General features: G+C 43.4%; 1 protein-coding gene across 4 annotated transcripts in view; it reads right to left on the bottom strand.

Moving 5' to 3' along the window:
• stard13b (StAR-related lipid transfer (START) domain containing 13b) overlaps window positions 1-21,619 on the bottom strand; it is a 94,501-nt gene that overhangs the window by 4,344 nt on the left and 68,538 nt on the right. For 3 of the 4 annotated variants that reach the window (XM_053687143.1, XM_017490906.3, XM_017490905.2), the window contains 6 exons: window positions 12,094-12,165; window positions 9,905-9,986; window positions 6,185-6,248; window positions 3,312-4,579; window positions 683-853; window positions 410-569 (listed from right to left, as the gene is read on the bottom strand). In XM_053687143.1, coding sequence (XP_053543118.1) covers window positions 410-569; window positions 683-853; window positions 3,312-4,579; window positions 6,185-6,248; window positions 9,905-9,986; window positions 12,094-12,165 — 1,817 coding nt within the window. Of the gene's footprint in view, window positions 1-409; window positions 570-682; window positions 854-3,311; window positions 4,580-6,184; window positions 6,249-9,904; window positions 9,987-12,093; window positions 12,166-18,114; window positions 18,342-21,619 lie in introns of those variants that run through there. The other variant, XM_017490907.3, reaches the window with a different exon arrangement.

The following is a 21,619-nucleotide window of genomic DNA, read 5'->3' as shown; positions in this document are numbered from 1 at the left end:
ACTGTGCCCTCATTCTGGCATTCTTGGATCAAAACTGACATGAGCCCAATCAATTCTGTTTGAAATCAGATTCTGTCAAAATGTCCGCAGTGCTCCTGCGCCGCATGAAATCTTTAAACGAGATTTTCTCCCTTTACACGTTTGGGGGTGAGCAGATTTTAAAATACTAGGACGTGACTTCTGGGTGAGGTTCATACAAATGAGAAACATATTTCAGTGCAGGAAAACAGTACAGATTTCAGAACTAGATATAGTACAAAATGTCGAAATATCACTATGTGAAAGGTTTTCCCAGGCAACCGCTTATATTTTGACATGTAACCGGTGGACACACTAAATTCCAGCATGTAGAAGCTGATCAAACTGCATTAAGCGACAGATTCGTTTACTTTATGCAGAATTCACGAACCTGGTCGAGACACTGGCTCCTGAGGTAGCGGAGAGCCTGCTGGAGGCCCAGAGGTAGAGGCTGACCGAAACGCTGGACATGCACAATGAGGGGAACACCAAACACGTTCTTATCCTTATAGTCAGGAACCTTCATCCTCTTCATGAACTTTGGCACTGACCTGCATCACAGAGAATGGTGAACACATTTTCTCTTTATAGGTTCTTCTTCCTGAGGGATCAGCAGAACCGACGTACTAATAAATCGTACAGTTTTACAAATCTAAAGTCTCACCAGGTCCAGCCATGCTTGTTAGACATGGAGTACTTCTCCATGATGGCAGTGAGGCGCAGCAGAGAGAACCTCTGCAGCAGACTGAGCTGTCCTGCGGATTGGTTGGTGATCTGTAGGGAAGCCACTGAATGGCTGAGGCGGTTGGAGATCTGGAAACTCGGCCATCGCAAACTGAATACAGAACAGGAAACGATGTTTAGAAAAGTAACTGTCTCTGAAAGGTGGTATTTATTCAGATAGACAGATGTACGGTACATTCCAATCATTATAATAACAACACAGCGCTCTTGCATTCTCGATTCTGATTGTGCTGATCAATTTTCTATAACAGCGGCTCTGGTCTGCAAGGTTTATATTAACGTCCTCGCGTTAATGAAAGGAGTCTCCAGTTTTGGTGCTTTGTAACAGTCAGGTTTAAAACTTTAAGAGGGATTTTTCGGTTTCTTGGCAACATGGCAAGCAACATATCAAGAGACGGAACACCTGTTTATAGTGAAAGTGATATCAGGAACTAAATTGATTCGAGGACATTCCACCGCTTTAAAAGTAACTATAAGCTGATTAAAAGTACGACATTGTCACCTTCAATAAATACAAAATTGTTACAATTACCAAATTGCTGTGGTTTAATAGGCACAAGAACATAAAATGCTTTTATTGGAAAATATTCGACTTTGCACGTGGCTACATCACATCACTGATAACATCGTTGATTATTTTCCGATAACGGCGTGATCCGATATCCTGAAATCTTTATCCTGAACGTATATATTTCTGTAAAGTTGCTTTTGGGACAATGTCCATTGTTAAAAACTGAACCGAACTGATCCCAAGTGTTTTATGTTTATGTTTTATGTTTTATTACCACTATTAAGAGACAAAAACAAGTGGAACAATAGACTAAAGTGTGTATCATGCATTAAAGTCACGGATGAAGGTGAAGTATGGTGCACACATGAGATATTTGTGGAGTGAATAGGGTTGGTACAAATCCAAGTACAAAGAGTTTATAAGTCAACATGGGAAGAGTGTATGGGCTATCATGAGACTCAAATGAGGCAACAGTCCACTGAATAAGGGCAGTTTCTCACTCGGGTCAATGTCCAGGGCTCTTTATTCAACAGCATCATCATTTCATCTCGGGTTTGTTTTCATGCAAATCCCACAATTATACTGTGCATCACTTCTTTTGTACGCATATTCAATTGTAGCTGCAGACCACTACCGACACTTGAAGTGTGGACCAGAAATCATTTCCTGTGACCACACTCACATTTGAGAACAGTTTATAAACATTACTAAACATCCATCCATCCATCCATTCATCCATTTTCTGTACCGCTAATCCTACACAGGGTCGCAGGAAGCCTGGAGCCTATTCCAGGGCACACCCTGGACTGGGGGCCAGCCCATCGCAGGGCACAATCACACACACTACGGACAATTTGGAAATTCCAATCAGAGTACAACGCATGTCTTTGGACTGGAGGAGGAAAACAGAGTGCCTGGAGGAAACCACCGAAGCACAGGGAGAACATGCAAACTCTGCACACACAGGGCAGAGGCAGGAATCAAACCCCCGACCCTGGGGGTTGTCCGAGGCAACCGTGCTAACCACTAAGCCACCTTGCCCTAAAAATACCAAACATAGGTTCCATCTAGCGCCCCATCACTTCTGGAGGAACCCTTAAAATTTCCCTTTAAGTGCCTTTTAAGAAGCTATATACAGCTTAGCCATCCAAAGAACCCTTGAGGAACCATGATTTCTAAGGTCGTTTTCACTTCCCTTTGTCCAGACTTGGAGCCCTGAGAGTGCAGTACGTTTGGTGACATATGAAAAGTCTTTTGAGCCCAGAAGCAGTCCAGAGAACCGCTCACTGGTCCTCTTGAAAATGGTGGTCTTGGGGTTGCTTCTACATCAATCTTCGGTCATTGCTGCATGCTAAGTTATGTGGTTGGTTTAACCTGACACTAGACTTCCTGTCTCAAGTTTAGTGATAGTGGGGAAAAGGTTGTTATGGCCAGGGAGTAGACGTTATTGATGTATAAAACCAAAATATTATAGGACTTCAACACTAATTAGCTCACCTTTGTGGTGTATGTGCTTACACTGAGACCACTGTGAAAAATGCACATATGGTGCCTGCCTACATGGCTAGAAAACTTCTTATAAGAGAATGGCTCCTTGTTTGCAGGTATTCCCATAAGAGGACATGACATACATACACATATTGCTGTTTGTTGCCTCTTGAATGTTGGTACCAAAGGAAAATACTCAAAAACAGCAAATGGATGTACAAAGTGCCTACCATTTTACAAGCCTTTGTGCACAAAAGAGATATATGGAATTGCATGATCGATCCACGGTTCAGAAGAAATTCTTGTATTCAAATGAAAACCCGCAATTATGACCCCTCCCTACGTACAAGTGGTTCTGGGAATCGGTTCTGGGAGTGGACCCAAGCGTGAAAATTCTCTAAGAATGTAGCTGAATGCCTATGGGACAAGTTTGTTATCAAAAGAAAACAAGTAAAGCATTATCAGAAAATGTAGTCCATAGAAAGATAAATAAGCTCTATTAAATAAGTTCCAATAAAGGTAAAAATGCATATTAAGCTCGAAATCTTACCGATTTGGCCTGGTGAGCGAAGCACCAACCCCAGAGTCTCTCCTCTCTCTAATTCCTGTAGATTCAGTTTCATTAAGTGAAACACCATCCCTCTCCCCGTCACTGGGGGTAACCTGCCCCTCCAGCACTGAGTGACCCTCCAAATCCAGCGTGATGTTACTCGAGGACTGCATGTTCCCATCCTGCTCCACTTTGCCCTTTTCCACACTCTCTCCAGTAGGCAGAACGTTCTTGGACCAGTGGTCCACAATCTGCTGCAGGCCATTCACGTGCTGTAGGATATCATCCAAGTGTGGGAACAGGTCCTCTTTTTCCAAATCGATGAGGTCCCCGGTGCTGGCGTAGAGGTGTGAGCCGGGCACATTGTCGTAGATGCTGACGCGGCTACCACGTGAGCAGCACTGTGTGACAGGTCTATGCTCTTTCATGCTGGGCTGACGCTGGGCTTCAAGAGCCATGCTGAGAGGTGTAGCTGTGGGTGAGAGACTCTCAATGGAAAGAGCTTTCGGGAAGGTTCCAGGTTTGTGGTCTTTCGGGATGTGCACTACCAGGTCTTCGTAAGAGCGGAATTCATTGCGTTTGCCCTGAACGATTCCAGAGAAGACATCCAGGTCATCCAGGTACATGCCACTGCGCTTGTGCTCAGCACGGTGGGTTTTGCGTTCCTTCAGGCTTGGAGTGCTGACAGTGCTGCCACCAGATTGGCTGCTGCTACCTTCACTGCTCGAGTGTGAACTTGAGACACCATGGCCATTAATCTCCACACACTGGAGAGCCTTCAAGGCTTGAGGTTCATGTTGAAGAATGGGAGCACTGATCACCAAAGTCCTGCGCCCATTTTCTGCTGCCTCGTGCGACCTCAGAGTCTCCATGCGTCGCAGGAAGTCCTTGGCCCGCATCCGGCCCAGTTTGCCATGCTTGACAGGAAGTGAGGAGTAGCAAGGATGGTCTGAGGAATGATGGGCAATCCCTAGCTTGAGCATGGCATTTGAGTCTGAGCAGGCACGGCGCGAGCCGTCCGAGTCGTCTCCACTGTGAGCTCGGACTCCTGCGCTTCCACTGCTGCTTTCGCTATGCAACGATGAGACGTCAGGCTCGCTCAGGTCTGTCAGGACACTCTCGCTGCTGGGTGTGGCTCGAAGAACTGACTCCTCCACTGGCTCCCTGGGCCCCGCCTCATCGAGGAGACGGGACCAACGACGACTGCTCCATTCAAAGGTCCATTTGTCGCTAATGGCAAACAAGTCATCTGAGTCCGAGTCCTCACTCTGCAGGAACAAGAAAGTAGCTAGAGGAGTTAATAGAAGAAAAAAAACACACCGGGTAAGCTTCTGAAAGTGGTAACTTTCACATCTGAAACCTTTATATAGGTGCATTTGTGTTTGGACCAATATGGCGAGTAACAAAAAACTGGTGTGAATTTGGCAAGATTTAAAAATAACTCCAAGTGAGGTTTTTTCAGATACAAACTTTTTTTTTTTTTGTCAAACAAGGAAATCCAAAGTATGTTTTGCTGAGAATCACACACATATAGCCTCAGAACACCACCACAGTCAAGGTGTTGGAAAACTGGTAACAAAATAGCTAACGTCAGCTATTTCTTACACTCTGACAGGACTTCTTGTTTCAAGAGAAATCAGATTGATGACCATTGTTGTACGTTAACACAGACAATGTAGACACGAGAGCCGAAATAAATAACACAATTTAGTGACTTTTCTCAGAGGAAATACAGTGCCCTCCAATAATATTGGCACCCTTGGTAAATCTGAGCAAAGAAGGCAGTGAAAATTTGTTTTATTGTTTAACCTTTTGATCTTTTGTTAGAAACAATCACAAAAATACTCTGCTCTCATGGATATCAAACAATTGCAAACACACCACAGGTCTGTCAAAAACTATATCTTCGTTAAATATAGGTGTGCAATAATTATTGGCACCCTTTTAGTCAATACTTTGTGTGAGCTCCCTTTGCCAAGATGACAGCTCTGAGTCTTCTCCTATAACGCCTGATGAGGTTGGAGAATACATGGCGAGGGATCCGAGACCGTTCCTCCATACAGAACCTCTCCAGATCCTTCAGATTTTGAGGTCCATGCTGGTGGACTCTCTTCTTCAGGTCACCCCACATGTTTTCTATGACTTTCAATTCAGGGGACCATTCATCACAAAAGTTGGCACCCTTTCACAGCCTTCTTTGCTCATACTTACCAGTATTAGTGGAGGGTGCTGTATACAGAGAAACACATTCTCTCCTCCAAAAAATCAACAGGTCATTAAAAAACAAAACAAAAACAAAACAATAAATAAAATCGAGGCTATGATTTTATATCACAAATTCAACAATAACTTAAATGAAAATGAAAAATACCATGAGTAAGATAACAATGTAAAACAAATCTCTGTCATTTATAAGGGAGAACAATTTGCCTAATGGTGTTTTGTTACCGAAAAGGCCCTGATCAACTCCCACCATACAATGAGGGATTATCAAATATCATAGAAACTATACTGGGAGGGTACAAAGCACATGTGGAAGCGTGAGTCAAATGGAATTAGGTTTTTTAAATATATTCAATTTTTTTTTTCCACTCGCATAATAACCAGGAAATTTGAAGTTCATGTGGTCTACATATATAGAGTTAATTGAAAAATATATGGGTGGTGGTGGCTCAGTGGTTAAAGGCTCTGGGTTACTGATCAGAAGGTCAGGAGTTCAAACCCTACCACTGCCAAGCTTCCGCTGCTGGACCCTTAGTCAAGGCCCTTAACGCTCAACTCCTCAGATGTATAAACGAGATAAATGTATGTCACTCTGGATAAAAGCGTCTGCCAAATGCCATAAATGTAAATGTATCTCCAGTTACACTTACCTTCTTTTTGGGAAGATTCACGTCCAGTTTCATAGAGGCGCACTTGTTTAACGTGTTGAGTCGCCTGCGCACGGAAGAAATAAAAAGCAAACAAAAACGCATAAACAAAAACAAAGATACAAAGTTTGATATTTGCTTAAACCTTCGTGAAAAGAAGGCCTTCTGTGCTCCATGTGAGATCCAGCAGCAGTGGGGAAACTGTTTTTGAGTTAATCTGATGAAGCCCTCGTCTCTTCCTGTCCAAACACTAGCTCTGGCCAGCACTAAACCCAATTAGTCGTAGAAATCAGCTCCGTGCTCTGGTTCTAATTGGTAGAGCCTGTTCAGCAGCAGCTGTCCAGCTACTGCAAGTATCTGAAGAGCTTTTAATTCGGTGCTACGAACTCCTTCTGTTGTGTATCTGACGAGACCGATTGTTAGTGTTTCCTTTTTCTAAAGAGCTGGAAACGTTCTCTCTGAAGCCATTCATAAAATAAAATTAAAAAAAAAAGCTGTTATTTAAATAAATAAATCCAGCTTCAAAGTTTATATATAGTTATATTATATATATATATATAGTTTATAATGCACTTATACATATACCGATGCATTATAGTTTCTAACACAGTAAGAACCACGTAACAGAGGGACGTATACGGTGTATAAATGGATACAAAAACGTGTAGAGAAAGTGTTTATTTCCAATTTCGGGAACGAGTCTCCGGTGTCTGGAAGGTTTTCTGCCATGACGAAGCCTCGGCGCTGTATCAGTAACATGAAAACGTGAAAAGACCGAGAAAAAACGACAGAGGCTGGTAAGAGAGCGACGGTTTATTGCTGCTCTAACATTAGAGATAACTATAAACGGATAAAAAGTACACGTCGTACTTTAAATAGTAAATAATCGCAACCGTGCATTAATTCCTGAGTTAACGCTACTTCTAATAAGCGGTCAATAGAGAGCCTCGGTGTCACGGAGCTTGGCTGCTGAGGCTCTGTGTGAAAGCTGGTTCGAGGGATCGTAAAGACGGAAACAATGCTGAGACATTTCATGCAGAGGGCATGTGAAAGGAAAGGAAGCGGAGGTTAGCGGGATTTATTGTATGTTGATGACGGCGTTTATGACAAATTATTGTCTGGAAACATATTCCTGACTGTTTGATGACAGTGAAGTCTTAAAACCGGGCAGATAAATGGTCATGTCAATGAGATATAGTGCTATAGGAGCAGGGACGACTGGAAACTCTCAGAACCAAGGAGAACGTTTTATGAAGAGTAAGACAAGTCATGAGAAAGGATCTGAGTGTATCATGTCAGACTCCCTCTAGAGGTGGTTTTTGGCGATGCACGCTCGGTGACACAGATACACATGGTACGGGCCTCGTTTTCCAAGCTGGATATGAATTTATTTGAAAATCGCTCACAGGAATGTTTACGGAAGAAGTGTGGTGTTTTTTTTTGTTTGTTTGTTTTTTTTTTACGAAAGTCCAGTTAGTCGGGGGAAAACGTTAATATCCGACGAGAGCTCCCGAGCCCGTGTGAATTTACACGTAAGGAGACTCGCCGATCGATCGATCGGCTTCTGAGCGTGTATCTGGTGAGGAGTTAGTGAGATTTTATAGACGGATCACGCTGTCAGGTTTGAATCACTTTTCATAGCAACCTGAGACAGATCCATCGATTAGGACACATGAGAATAGCCGTTCAATTAGGACGAAAGTAATGGCACCCTGTAAAAAAAAAAAAAAAAAAAGAGTACGGTGTTGTGCTATGGCTGAGCTGCATTACTGGGAGATTCCATTACATGCTGCGCTTAGGAGATGGTTTTTCACCATTTGGACCTCATTTTGTCGTTTTCAGCTCTCTGTGAGCTTTTGTGGGTGTGGCTAACTGTAAATCACACTATCCTATAGTATATATATCTCATAGCCCGGAGATCATGATTAAATTACCGGGGATGGTACCACACTGACACCCGAAAGACGGCTGCGGATCGTATTCCTCGGACAGCCTAAAGACCGCGTTAGCCGGAAACCGTTTACAGTCGATAACTTCATTCTGATACGACAAACGTGAAATCCAAAACGACTCTGATGCGCAGACGTACGTTCCTGTGAACACGCTTAGCACTGCTTGACTCCATAGTTTACAGTTATAGAAGAGAAATGACCCATATTCAAGCTGTCAGATGTCACCCATATGAGGATGGGTTGCCTTTTGAATCCGGTTCCTCTCAAGGTTTCTTCCTCATGTCATGTCAGGAAGCTTTTATTCTTGCCCTTGTTGCCTCTGGCTTGCAAATGTTAAATGTGAAAGTTTAACGTGCTCGAGGATAAAGCTTTCCCGAAACTGTCGTAAATCTAGCAAGAATTTTTCATTTGGTTTGACCTATGACGACGCTTCCAACACAACTTAACTAAAAGAAGCTCGATGATCCCAATACACAAAGGGGAAACTTTGTACTTAAGTAGTAATATCTAAATATCGAGGTATGAGCGGTCATCGAGTTTAAGATCACACTATTGACCCAGCCTCTTATGCTGAAACAGTGTGACACAGAGGAGCTTTTTCAGTATTATACACACTGGAATGAAGTTGTTGCCTCCCTGAGGATTTGAGAAAGGAGTGAAAAGTCACGATGAATGAAGGCGAGAAGCAGGAGGTAGCGCCATTGTTTGGTTACAACGGCGAGCTGGTTTGGAATTTCGATGAGTCGCTTAAGGGTTGTTTAGAGTCCGAGCGGAGTGAGTCGTGTGAAGCGAGTCTCGCTCTCCCGCACCGTGCTTTCCTACCGTGCCGGTCTCCATGACGACCAGAATCACTGGACTGTTTTTTTTTTTCTTTTCTTCTTCTTCTCCACATCAATATATACACGCACAAACAAGCAGTGAATAAAGCAGGAGAAGCTCAGCTCATAGATATTATAGTCCCTGACGACCCTTCGATGTAGATTCAGTGTGGAGAAGCCATTCAAATGAAATAATAATAAAGTAATGTTATTTAGAAGTCTGCGCTTACGTGATATGCCCGTCAGCTGATCACTGATCAAAAGAGGTTCGGCATGGTGGAAAAAAGAAGGACTCAAGTACTCTGGTCATTTGTTTAGTATCTGAGGAACCGTTAGTCTGGGAACGGATCCGTTTCTACGCTCAGGCTTCAGCACAGACCGATGCAAACCCGCACAAGCTTTTGATCACAGGAGAGCCAGGACGGGACCTGGGTTAAGGATACGGATACTACAAGTCAAGAGTTTAGAAACACTCGTTCTTTAGAAAATAATAAAGTCATCAAAACTCCGGAGGAACACAAATGGAACGATGGGAATTATGTCGTGATAAAAAAAAAATAAAAGAAAAATCCCAAATAAATCAAAACGATTTAATATCTTTGCATCTTCAAAGTCGACGCCCTTTTCGCCTAGAATTTACAGAGATGTATTCTCGGCGTTTTCTCGGCCGATTTCTTGAGGGATCTCCCCGTAGATGCTTTTTAAAAACAGTATTAAAGGAGTTCCCGCCGACGCCGGACTCTCATCGCCCGCTTTTCGGAATATTTCCCTCCGGGTCGTCCGTTTATAAAAGGATTTTCTTGTAAATAAAATGTTCGTTCTGTAACGAAAGGGACGGACACGTCGGCGCGATGATATTTCCGTCTACGTCACCGAGAAACATTTCAGTCGGGCGTCCACGAACTTTCGACCGGCAGTGCGTGCGCGTGTGTGTGTGTGTAATCATTTCTTACCTGCATAAAGGTTCCACAAGGTCTTTATCCAAGAAGTCGTGATCTTTCTTTACAGGAGTGATGTCGATGGGAAACTGCGAATCTACAAAGAAACATCAAAATGCCCTTCAGCCAACGTTACAACGCGTCCCACACCTGCTGCTTCTCGTTCCGATAATGAGCTATTAATGGTTCGTTAATAGAATGAGGCTAAATGTTTTCGCATGTTCACGTTATAAACAGAGGCACTGAAGAGAAAAAGAAACCCAAAACAAAACAATAACACCACATTCTTTCCACAAGTGATAGCCAAGACTATCTTGACCAGCAAATTTAGTTTTGAAAATCCGCATGCTAATTGAAAAAAAATTGCAAGGTTCGCCCCCTACCATTCCCCTCCCCTCCCCTCCCCGAAAAGGGAGTTTGGCCCTTGTGCAAGCGTGACATGTTACTCGAAGCACGGCGCCAAGCTTGTGCAACGCCACGGCCAGATCCAGACTCTACTAAAAGCTAACATTCCACGAGCGTAATTACTGTAGGTTTTTCTTTTTACTCTCCGAGGAAACGGCACTGCGTTTCACATTAAAGTAAAACCACAGCCTGCTCTAACAGCAGAGATTCCAAAGCAATGCGGATGAAAAGGCGTGCTGTCTCAACCCAGTCCAGCGCTCCAGTATGTACAGGCATTTCTTATGGAATGAATGAATCACGGTGTGCGTCAGTATGGCGTTCGTAAATCCTGGATAATATATTAGTATTAATATAGCCTAAAGGGTACTTTGGTTGGTTCTTTCTGAGTGACCCTTAAATATTCTGTATAAAGCCTGGGATTCTCTTTCGGAAAAAGTTCCATCTAGAACCCTTTTAGTCTCTTCCTGTCCAATGAGCACTCGAGGAACCGCTTTATTTCTGAGAATGTACACTTATTATTATTATTATTATTATTATTATTATTACTAATACCGTATCCTCATGATGACTCGGAGCTCATGACTTTTTTTTTTTTTTTAAATTTTATTTTTATTTTATTAAAATAAATTATGAATAGTTTTATTTTGTCCTAAGGCTTACACGGTTACACGAACGTACGCGATTTCTATCAAATAAGTACAAGGTGATCCGACGTATTTCTAGATATCTGCTCTCGAATATCGTTCCACTGGGACAACACGGCATCAAATAAACGAGGAATAAAACACTCGCACGCGGTTACGGGAAAATAATCAACAGCGGGGTTAGTGTGATGCGGCCCGACACAGAGCGGGGTTACTTTGACCACTCCGGAGCTGATTGTTTTCCATCAACGTTACATTACATCCCATTACGGTGTTTTATTCTCCTTATACCTGTGCGATTTGCCGTTATATCACCTGCATCTCTTTTGAAACACCACCACCCCACCCCACCCCCCCCGCCCAAAGCGCTGACGCTGGAGACTCCTTCCATTAATGCTTATTATTAGATCTGAATTAATGTTGAACACCCACGATACAATTTCGTCCCGTAGTACTATAACTACTACTAAATGACCTCAATCGGCACCTTCTGACCAATCAGATTGGAGAATTCAACAGCGCTGAGACAATCCGAACGTGAAGTCAGCCAAAATTGTAAAAAAAAAAAAAAATCGGTGACTTAATAAATAGTCATTCGAATGTTTCCGCGGTAAAAACGCAAGGCCCGCGTAATACTCAGACCCCGCGTCTACTTAGTTCAATCTAAAGTCTTTAAGCCGGATGAAGCCTCTCGCTCCAGAGACAGACAGGCCGTGAAGGTTCCGAGCGGAAGACTGTGTTTTTGCAGCGCTGACGAGACGAGGTTGTTCCCATGCCCTTTCTCTTCGAGCGTGTACTACCGCAACGTTACACTGGAACAAGTCTGTCCTCCTTTCCGTCAGCGCTAATTCTAAAGGACTTTAACATTACTCCTTTTTCCAGACGCCGGTCAGCAGCTGTACAGCAATGAGTCACCAGCACGTACTCTAGCGCACGACGAACGGACGAGCTCGAGTCCCCGTTAAACAACTTCCACGAACTATCGGCGCGGGTCTACGACGATGCTCTTCGTGAGCCGGTGACGGCGTGCGGCCGATCGAAAGGCCGGACGCGGTCGCTCTGAGGGTTCTGTAAAGTAAACGCGTGTGCAGTATGGCTTTACTCTTTAAGCCGTGGCACGTTTTTGACGCGGCCGGCGTGTTTGTGGAGGGTTACCTTCGAAAAGCTGCGCGTACTGCGGGAAACCTGCAGCTCGGAGCCACTCGCACGCTTCCTTCGCTTCGATCTCTGCAACGGAATAAACAAACAGTTCTTTTTGAGATTCATATACAACACTTGACTGCAAAGCTGTTATGTCAGGTGGCAGATTTCTGTTGACATAAAGTTGTGTGATAACACCTTCCAGGATGAATTATAACATCGTAACGTCATGACAGTTGACTTTGTAGCTGGTATGTCAGAGTCACATGACATAACCCCCCCCCCCATGTCACCTAAGGTAACATAAAAAACATACATGTTGCTACAGCATAACGATTCTCACTCTCAAAACATTCACTACGACGGTATTAAAAGGTGTTATATCGAAACCTTAAGTCACTTGACACAGGAGTTACATCATCCTAACATGAAAATTGATCAGGTGTTGTAATACCTGTCGTAATAAGGCTGTATATATGTTCACGTAGGTGTATATCCATTGTACTTATGTAGGGGTCACGTATCCATATGAATACCAGCATTACGTAACGTGTCCCTAACTTTTTTCATGTCCTATGAGTAGTCCGTCAGAAGGAGGAGTTGAAATCATAACCGCGCCCGATGACGTTCATGTTTCACTTCCAAATCATATACGGCTAGCTCGCTTAAAAACATCCCGCTAGCCTTTGCGAGCCGTCTCGTGAGACGTCATGACGGGCCGTTCTTACGATCTGCTTTCTCGATTGCATGCAAATGAGCTACGCGGCAAGAAAAGCGATCGGCTTAAACGGCTGACATGAAACAATCCTGCGCCATGTTCTTCGGTAAGATCTTCCGCCTGCGATTAGTTTCTATGTACCGTTTGACGCACACGCGCTTACAGAGATATTCTGAAAATAAACGTCGAAAATTAAGCTCAGAAGAAAGTAGTAGAGATTGTTTGTTTGGTACCACAAGTACCAAATAGTGTACGCAGCTAGTTCGGTTAGCTTGCGTCGTGACATGAGAGTCGGTTGCTAGTGTGATCAAGGGTTAAGGCACTGCTTAGTTTCCGGAGTTATCCGGGTGTTTTAGATACAGACTCCGAACACACACGGACACGACGACGTAGTCCGGGTCTCGGGACGATACAGCGTAGAACACGACATCTACTGTTAATCCCGCGGAGAAAAGCGAATCGTGACGCCGTTCCGTCTGCTTACGTCATCGCGTACGGACAGATGCGGTCGTCGACGATGTCCGTTTTGTTCCATAACGTCAATATGCTGTGACGGAAACTTCTTCTTGTACTTTTAAACCGGCCTCTTCAGATTCTCCAAACAAGATTTCTCATTACCGAGAACAGGGTCGACTCGAGACAACTCCCGTTCTCCTGCAAAAGGCCGGCTGTCGCAACTATTTTTAGTTCCGAGCCACATCTGGTCTGTTTTTCTTTCTCCCTGTCACTGCGCGAATACAGTCTCGGTATGTGGTTAAACAAAGCGCTCACGATCGTGTGGACGACATGCACATATGTTCCGGGGAGATATCGGTTACTCTTTAGAACTATAGGCTATTATGGACGCTCTCCCAGGAGACACCGATTGACGCACTGAAAGGATCTTCGTCACACTTATTATGACCGATGAAGTCTGTCATGAATATAACAAACGACGGTTGCTTTTAGCTTGTGGCAGGCTTTAACGTAGTAATAAGTGCAGGTGAAACCACCTGAAAAAACCAAAACCGAACGATCTCTTCGTGTAAACTCTGTAAACATCCATCTACGACTCTTAACGTGTCGTATTTATATCTTCCCACCACCTAGACTTCCATTAGCGCTTTCCAGGAAGACAGATTTGAAGAAATTATTCCTTAAGGAAACAGAGAAGAATCTAGCACGACGCTAGATCATGAGCCACTATAACTATTTCAGCTACCGATTCATACTCGTACTTTATTTTTTTTTATTACATTTATTATTAAATCGTTCCTGCCGCACATCTAGTGTTCTCGAGATCTGGGCTCTGGATCCACCACGACCCCTGATAAAACGCTAAAAGTAACCTCACTCATTCTTCTACGGCGCTGGTCACCAACACTGTTCCTGGAAATCTACCTTCCTGAATACTACGACCATAATCACGCCCACCGGACCATCTAATCATCGCCTTGAGAAGTTCTCGATCAGCTAAAAGAGGTGTTTTTAGATTGTGGTTGAAGATGAAAGCTGCAGGAAGGTAGATCTCAAAGAAGAGGCTTGGTGACAGACTGTTCTACAGGTATGATATCAAGCCATGTAGACTATACATTCATCTATATCATCCATGGTGGATCCAGAGCCTATCCTGGGAATACTGAGCGGGAGGCAGAACTACAGCCTGCAGGAGATGCCAGTTCATCTCATGCACACACATCTTCACAGTGTAGAGTAGTCCATCCAAATGAAACGTCCGTGAGAAAACCGGAGAACCCAACGGAAAATCCGTAACGTGCGAAAATCCATACAGACGGTAACCCAAGCTCAGGATTGAACTGACGAGCTGTGATACAGATCCACATGATATAGATCAGAGCGAATACAGGGTTTGTTAAACAGGGGTTTTTAACTTCAGGAGCCTCGCACGTTTTTGTCCCATTTCAAATTGTTCCACACTTCGGTGATTAAAGCTGTTTTGAGAAAAACAGGGTGCTTTGTTTCCAGTTTGGATCTCGGACTACCCGGGAGCAGAAAGATGAAGGAAACGGTGAGGAATGGAGAGGGAAAGAGAGGATGAGGGAAGTGGAAAAGCTGAGCACAACAGCAATGACCAACAAGGAGAACGAAAAACCCGATGGGCCTGGTAACGCTTCCTTCCTTTCCGATCATCTGGTGTAAATTAGACTACGAGTTTGGTATCTAGCTTGTATATAATCATTAAAAAAAAGTACAAGTAGACCAAAATCAACCCTCCCACCGATACACACCTCGCCCAGCATCGATCAAACCACGACCGTACCCGACCCTCTCCTCAAGTTTACGTTATACCTCTGGGAAAATTAAAAGACACAAAGGATTACTTCAGGGTGTTTACCACGTCTGGAACTCCAGCACTTGAAAGGACGCCCGCGCTCCCATCCATCTCCCCTACACTGACACAATAACCTCTGTAAACTGATCATCCGCCATCCGAAGCGTGTTGTCTCACCGCTTCCAAAGGAACCATTAATAAACTGTGGAAGACTCCATCATCAGACACGTGCTTGTTTAGATAGTAGTACCTCTTTGTGTACCCTGTACAAGCCGATACTGATGCACCGAGGGGTTTTTTTTGTTTTCGTTCTGAAAGGCTTTTCTTTTTTTTTTAGACGCTCACATGGGGAAGCGTTCATTCGGACCAACACTAGAACGTTTTCCGCTCAGCAAATATTGGCAGAGCGACGTCCTTGAGAACAAATGAACCGTGACCTACACTCAGCCAGACGCTTGCCAGGTCACCATGTAGAGCAAACACATCATCATCCATTAGTTTTTTTTCTGAACTCAGACTCAGCCTCTTTTCTATCAGAGTAGCAGTGTTGTCTCAAGTAATCGTGAGAGTAATTGGTGGTTAAGCCTGAGCTGGGGATTTGGGATTTGTACGACCTTCTGTAAGCATATACCATGACATCCATCCTGCATTCACACTTGCCCTTGACTCTTGTTGTGACGTCTCGAGTGTTTCAGAGCTGGCACGGCGGTGCGGCGGGTCACGTCGGCGCTTCACAGCTCCGGGGTACCCAGTTCAATCCTAATCTCAGGTTTCTGTCTGTGCGGAGTTTTGCACGTTCTCCCTATGCACATGTGGGTTTCCTCGGAGTTCCTGGTATCCTTCCAACATGCCAGTAGGTACGGAATTGTTCACCAATCTAAATTAGAGTGGCGCCCTCCTACCAATTTATAATATAAATCACTTCTTAAAACATATCTTTTTTCCTTTGGCTTTTAACTGATTTATTTATTTATTTATTTATTTATTTCATTGTAGTCCAGCATTGTTTTATAGTGTCTGCTGTACAGCACTTTGGTCAGTCTCGGGCTGTTTTTCAATGTGCTTTGTAAATAAAACGGACTTGAACTAGGTGGATCGGCTCTGCTAAATTTCCCAAAGGTGTGAATATGGTGCTCCGTGACCGACTGGTGTCCGATTCAGGGTCTATTCCTGCTCGGTGTGCAGTGTTTCCTGCATACGCTCTAGGTCCACTGTCACCTTGTCCATGAAGATCAATCGATTGCGCCTAACAGGCAATGGTACAAACTAAATGTCTCGGCAGTACCGATAAACAATACGTGCGTGCCCGTTGCCCAACTTTCAGCTGTGCAGGTTTAATAATTAAAGTAGCAAAAAGTTCCCACAGCAATCCCTCCGAGAACTATTCACGACTAAATAAGGAGAAATGTGATGAACTGGCATCCCGTCCAGGATGAATCCCAGTGTTACCTGGACAGGCTCCGGATCCATCGCAACCCTGACCAGGACAAAGCACTTAGTGAAGATGAATGAACGACTGGTTTAGGTTAAATATGGGGAAGACATTTTAGCTATTAATATTAGGGTAAAAAAGAACAGCCACAGTCTTGTCATTCAACGCAAGAGCATCGACACACTGGTGTGGTGTATTAGAGACTCATTAAATCCAAATTAGTGCCGATTAATTCGATTTTCCATTACGCTTGGTTCTCAAAGTGGGATCTGGGAAACCCTAGGGAACTGTGAAGAATATCCAGGATCTCTAATGTTTTGTTGTTGTTGTTGTTTTCCATTACCAAACCGACTGGTCTATTGAACTCATCGGGTTTAATATAAAACACGATAAATACCAATAAATGAACCATTTCAACTTAAATCAAGCACCAATTTTGATCGAATTAGTACAAGTGCTGTTGATCTCATACATTTCATTTAATAAACTGTAACCGGATTGGGTTCTGCGAGTGGAAAACTCTAATAGCTGCGATAAATATAAATAATAGTATATATTTGTCTAATGTGCCTTATGAATATTTATGCTCATACATAATTGCATTATTAAGACAGACCTATGATGTAAAGAAGGCCTGAATCAGAAGTTACTCTCTTAAAACGTCGACGTATTTATTTTGAATCCTATTCCATAATAATTGCAGCGGCCATTTTGAATTTCCGTATTCGATCTACCCTACCCGAACGCGTCGACGTGAGCTAGCGATCGTCAGACGTACTGCAAACGTCTGTCAAACGCATGACATGAACTCGAGATACGGTTTAACACCATGGTCGAAACAAGGCGATATTAAAGTCAAGTAATTCAACTGAAATGACAAAGTTAAAATGACAAAAATATCCAATCGACATAATCAGATAATATGTAAAAATAAATAAATAAATAAATAAGCAAATAAACAAACAAATAAATATGATAATTATAGATCGATATGGCAAGTTATTAAGTCAAAACAATGAAATATTAAATCAAAATAACGACAACATCTTGAAGTAAAGAGTTACGATGTCATGATGATCGGATTTAAAAATCGAAATAATGAAAGCACGGGTCAAAACAATGAAAAGTATTAACGTTAAAGAACCCCAGATGTCCTCTATACCTGTCCTTAATCAGAACGAACGAAGCTATGAAAATCAAAATAATTCAGTGTTTACAGTCAAATCCATACTCCTCACAGACCGGACTGGACTAAAGAGCGCTCCACTATATGGTATAGACGATGCATGAGAATGCTGAGTGTGTTGTTCAGCTGGAGAAACACGTTTCTTGGTTTATTTCATGCAACTGCATAAAACACACCTCCCATGATGCAACCCTAAGAAAAAGTCAGATACTGCGGACACGGTAGTGATGACAGTTCGTCTGCCGATAGTCTGATAGATTGTAAGACTTAAACATACGCGTCAGTCTCAGGTAGCACCAAGAGCTACATACATCAAACTTTTCTTTCAGAGAAGTATGTGTAGATAATTCCTCCTCCGAGCGTACAGGTATTTCCATAGTGATATCAAATAAAACAAGCCGAAGCGGTAAGTGTGGAAAAGTACTCACGAGAGATTTTCATCAGTAGTCTGTTTCGAGAAGCTCTGCTAGCATGCTTAAACCGAGTTCATTCTATTTTTGACTCCATAAGATCGCTCCTTCTTCTCGTCCGTCTTCTGTTCCTGATCTCATCTGCTTCTTTCCCTTCACTCGGCCCCTTTTCCTTTTTTTTTTCCCCTCTTTTTTTAAAAACTCCTCTCTCTTGCTGCAGTCATATACACGAACCCCGGCGAGTCCCCTCCCTGATTTGCTCTCAAACCCACCCCCTTTTTCCTTCTCCCAATAAAACTGCTGCAGCTCTTTCCAAGCGCTCTTAACACATTTTTGGCAGCGCTGTCCTGGCCGTGTGCCATCGTGGCACAACGTAACTTGGGACTTTTTTTTTTTCCTTCATAAATATTCCCGTTGTCTGATGCAAATCAGACTGAACAGACGTCATCGTCAACAGAGTCTCATCTCTCGGTTGTTTCACACTCGTGACCGGAGTGTCATCCGTCCTTTTTTAGTGTCGCGAAAGAGATTTATGGGCTTGTTATAGTAACGATGGTAAATGTGGTGCTTTTGCTTGGAAGATTTACTTGGAAGGAAGGCTGGAAGGAAAATATGGGAATTCTCAGAGAGACCTCAGTTCCAGCAAGTAAGGGGGCGGAAAAACGTAGGTTGCTCAAAAAAATGTGGAAAGCATGACTTCACGCCCAGGCGACCACCATCCAGTGTGTCCCGTGGCTGCCAGTGCAGTGTGCTCACTCCGTCCCAGTCTCTGTAAGCTCGCTGCTGGCGTCCTCACTCAGCAGCTCGGAGTCTGTGGCCTGACTGGACGACTCGATGTGGGCGTGAGCCACAACAATCCGACGATACAAGCAGGACAAAGCACAAGCAGCTCGCAAAATGTCACCAAAGATTCCATTAAAGTCTTTGTTAACTGCACAAATCTGCATCCAAACATAATGTCATAGACACGCTTGTACCACGGTGCGGTTTAATTCTACGATCGGATTGGTCGGAAGGTTTCGAGTTCATTTGCTTCAACAGTAGCTCTCACAGCAGTTCTGCCTATAGGTTGATTCTAATACGTTATCGTGTCTATAGTAACAACGTACACGGGGACCTGTATGGTGGACCCTCCGTATAAATGCATTAGAAATGTGTGTAATTTTCCGTATAGTGCAGTTAAACTGTATATACACACCAATCAGCCGTAACACTGTAACAAAACCACTGACAGGTGAAGTGGATAGCATTGATTATCTCGTTACAGTGACGTGTGTCAAGGGGTGGGATATATTAGGCAGGAAGTGAACAGTCAGTTCTCAGAGTTGACGTGTTGGAAGCAGGAAAAATGGGTGAGCGTAATGATCCGAGCGACTTTGACAAGGGTCAATTAGAGATGGATAGAAGGCCGGGTCAGGGCGTCTCCAAAACGGCAGGGCTTGTGGGGCGTCCTCTATATCCAGCGGTTAGTCCCTACCTAAAGTGGACACCCAAGGCACAAGAGGGACCTTAATGGGGGTTTTAATGTTATGGCTGATCGTGAAGGTTTATTTAACATTCACAGGAGTCTCCCATCCATCTCCAACGCTTTCCGGTTTCCTTGGCAACACGCCAAGCTGCATTTTTTTGGTCTTATTAATGTCGAAAGAATGAGATTTGATCTCATCGACTACTTAATTACAGTATAACAGGAAATTATTGTACTCTATTCATTTCCTTAATCCATATTCGTATCATTTCCTTGGTATCGCGTTCGAAGACGTCAGATCGGTCGTGACTAATCCAAGTTTCTTCTGAAGATCTGAATATGACATCTGAGTAGCAGTCAAGTTCAAATAAAACCCCACACACATCCGGCTTCATATCCGGATGACGTAAGTATCGCACTTTATGTCTTGCGAATGTTTGCAAATCGCCTTTCCGAACGAGCGTGTTAGCAGATTCCACGGCTAACGCGGCTAAAGTTACCGCGGCCTCTGATTGAGACCAGAGCTATATCGTCGTTTTTGTTTTTAACCCACAAACCCTTACGGTCTGTATAATTCGCACACATAAGGCGATGTCGGTCATATCGGAAAAGGGGGCGGGGAGCAGCAACTCATTCGCATTTAAAGAGACACTCACGAAAAGAGCGTGTTTTTGCTTCCACCCCGAAATCATCATAATAAATGATTCGTGGGGTATTTTGAGCTGAGACTTCACGGACACGCTCCGGGTTAAAATCCGCTTGAAACTAAGTTACATCCTACCATTATTTTAGTCGTGTGTAAACCTAAACATCGTGGCTGTTTACACACTCGACGATGATAAAAGAAAATACAATGGTTTTTCTTAGGGCCCATGTCTGGGTATTGGGTTTCCAATAAAAGCCCAGTGACGCAGACACTCTTAATAAACCACTTCATGTAACTCACTCCTCTATTCCGAAAATGGCTTTAGGTAAACTACACCATGATGAAAAGGGTAAGCTACAGGAAACGGCTACAGTCTTTACAGACACGTCTGCCCCCAAACCCCCCTCTGCATAACTCAAACCAGGCATGAGCATGAATCAGTCTCTTAGTCTGCATTAGACTCGACTCTGATACTGTAAATCATGAACAAATGGAAAGACCTGTAAACAAAGCACCATTAGTTGTCTCACCGTCGTGAAACGAGTAGAGCAGATTGATGGGAAGAGATCGAGCATGTTTGTTTATGTACCAGACGGACTAGGTATGACAGAGTCATTCTACAGGTGTGACACATGACTGTGCTGCCATTATTCTAACTGGAATAAATGAGTAATAAAAGAGTTTACTGATCACTCCAGTCACGTACCTATGCGAAAGGTGCTTTAGTCTAGGCACAATTTCTATATTAAATATATTAAATATAATATATATTCTTAACTTTACATCCATCAGTTTGTCCTACCCTTAACAACATACAAGCACATCAACTGGTACACAAACTATTAGAAACAAGGTGCAAACATTCACTGACGCCCAAGAAGGCAACGCACTACGATAAGATCCGGGGGGATGTAAACTTTTGATCGGTGTAAAATGTTATAATATACTCATGAACGACTATGACATAACATAATACAGTCGGTGATCGTCCAGGTAACGACACACGGTATTAAGAATCAAGCGTGTGTAGACTTTTTGAACTGGTTTGCTGGATTCGCCTCGGAACAGAGAGACTTTGGGAGTTGAGGAGATTTATATTAATCTCCAGATTAATATAAATGTAGGCCAGATTAAGCACTAATTAAGCACGACTGCTACATTTCACCGGATGGGTTGGGCTCCTTTCTTAGAAGCTGGGTTCTCGTCATTTTTCCCAGAAGTTGCACAACAGAGTGGACCTTCGGCAAAGCCAGTAATTTGACTTCACACACTTTCCAATCACCAGATCGCCATCCGGTGCTGTCTCACCGAGAAATAATCGGCCCATATCTCTCAACCTGCTTTTGTGTGCATACTTTCCTACCAGTGTAATTTCCCCTGGCGGGCTGTCTGGCTGTGACATTGTACCC

Source organism: Ictalurus punctatus, chromosome 17 (assembly GCF_001660625.3).
Source record: "Ictalurus punctatus breed USDA103 chromosome 17, Coco_2.0, whole genome shotgun sequence".
Lineage (NCBI taxonomy): Eukaryota > Metazoa > Chordata > Actinopteri > Siluriformes > Ictaluridae > Ictalurus > Ictalurus punctatus.
The sequence above is the reverse complement of the archived record's forward strand: the minus strand, read 5'-3'. Positions and strand labels throughout refer to the sequence as shown.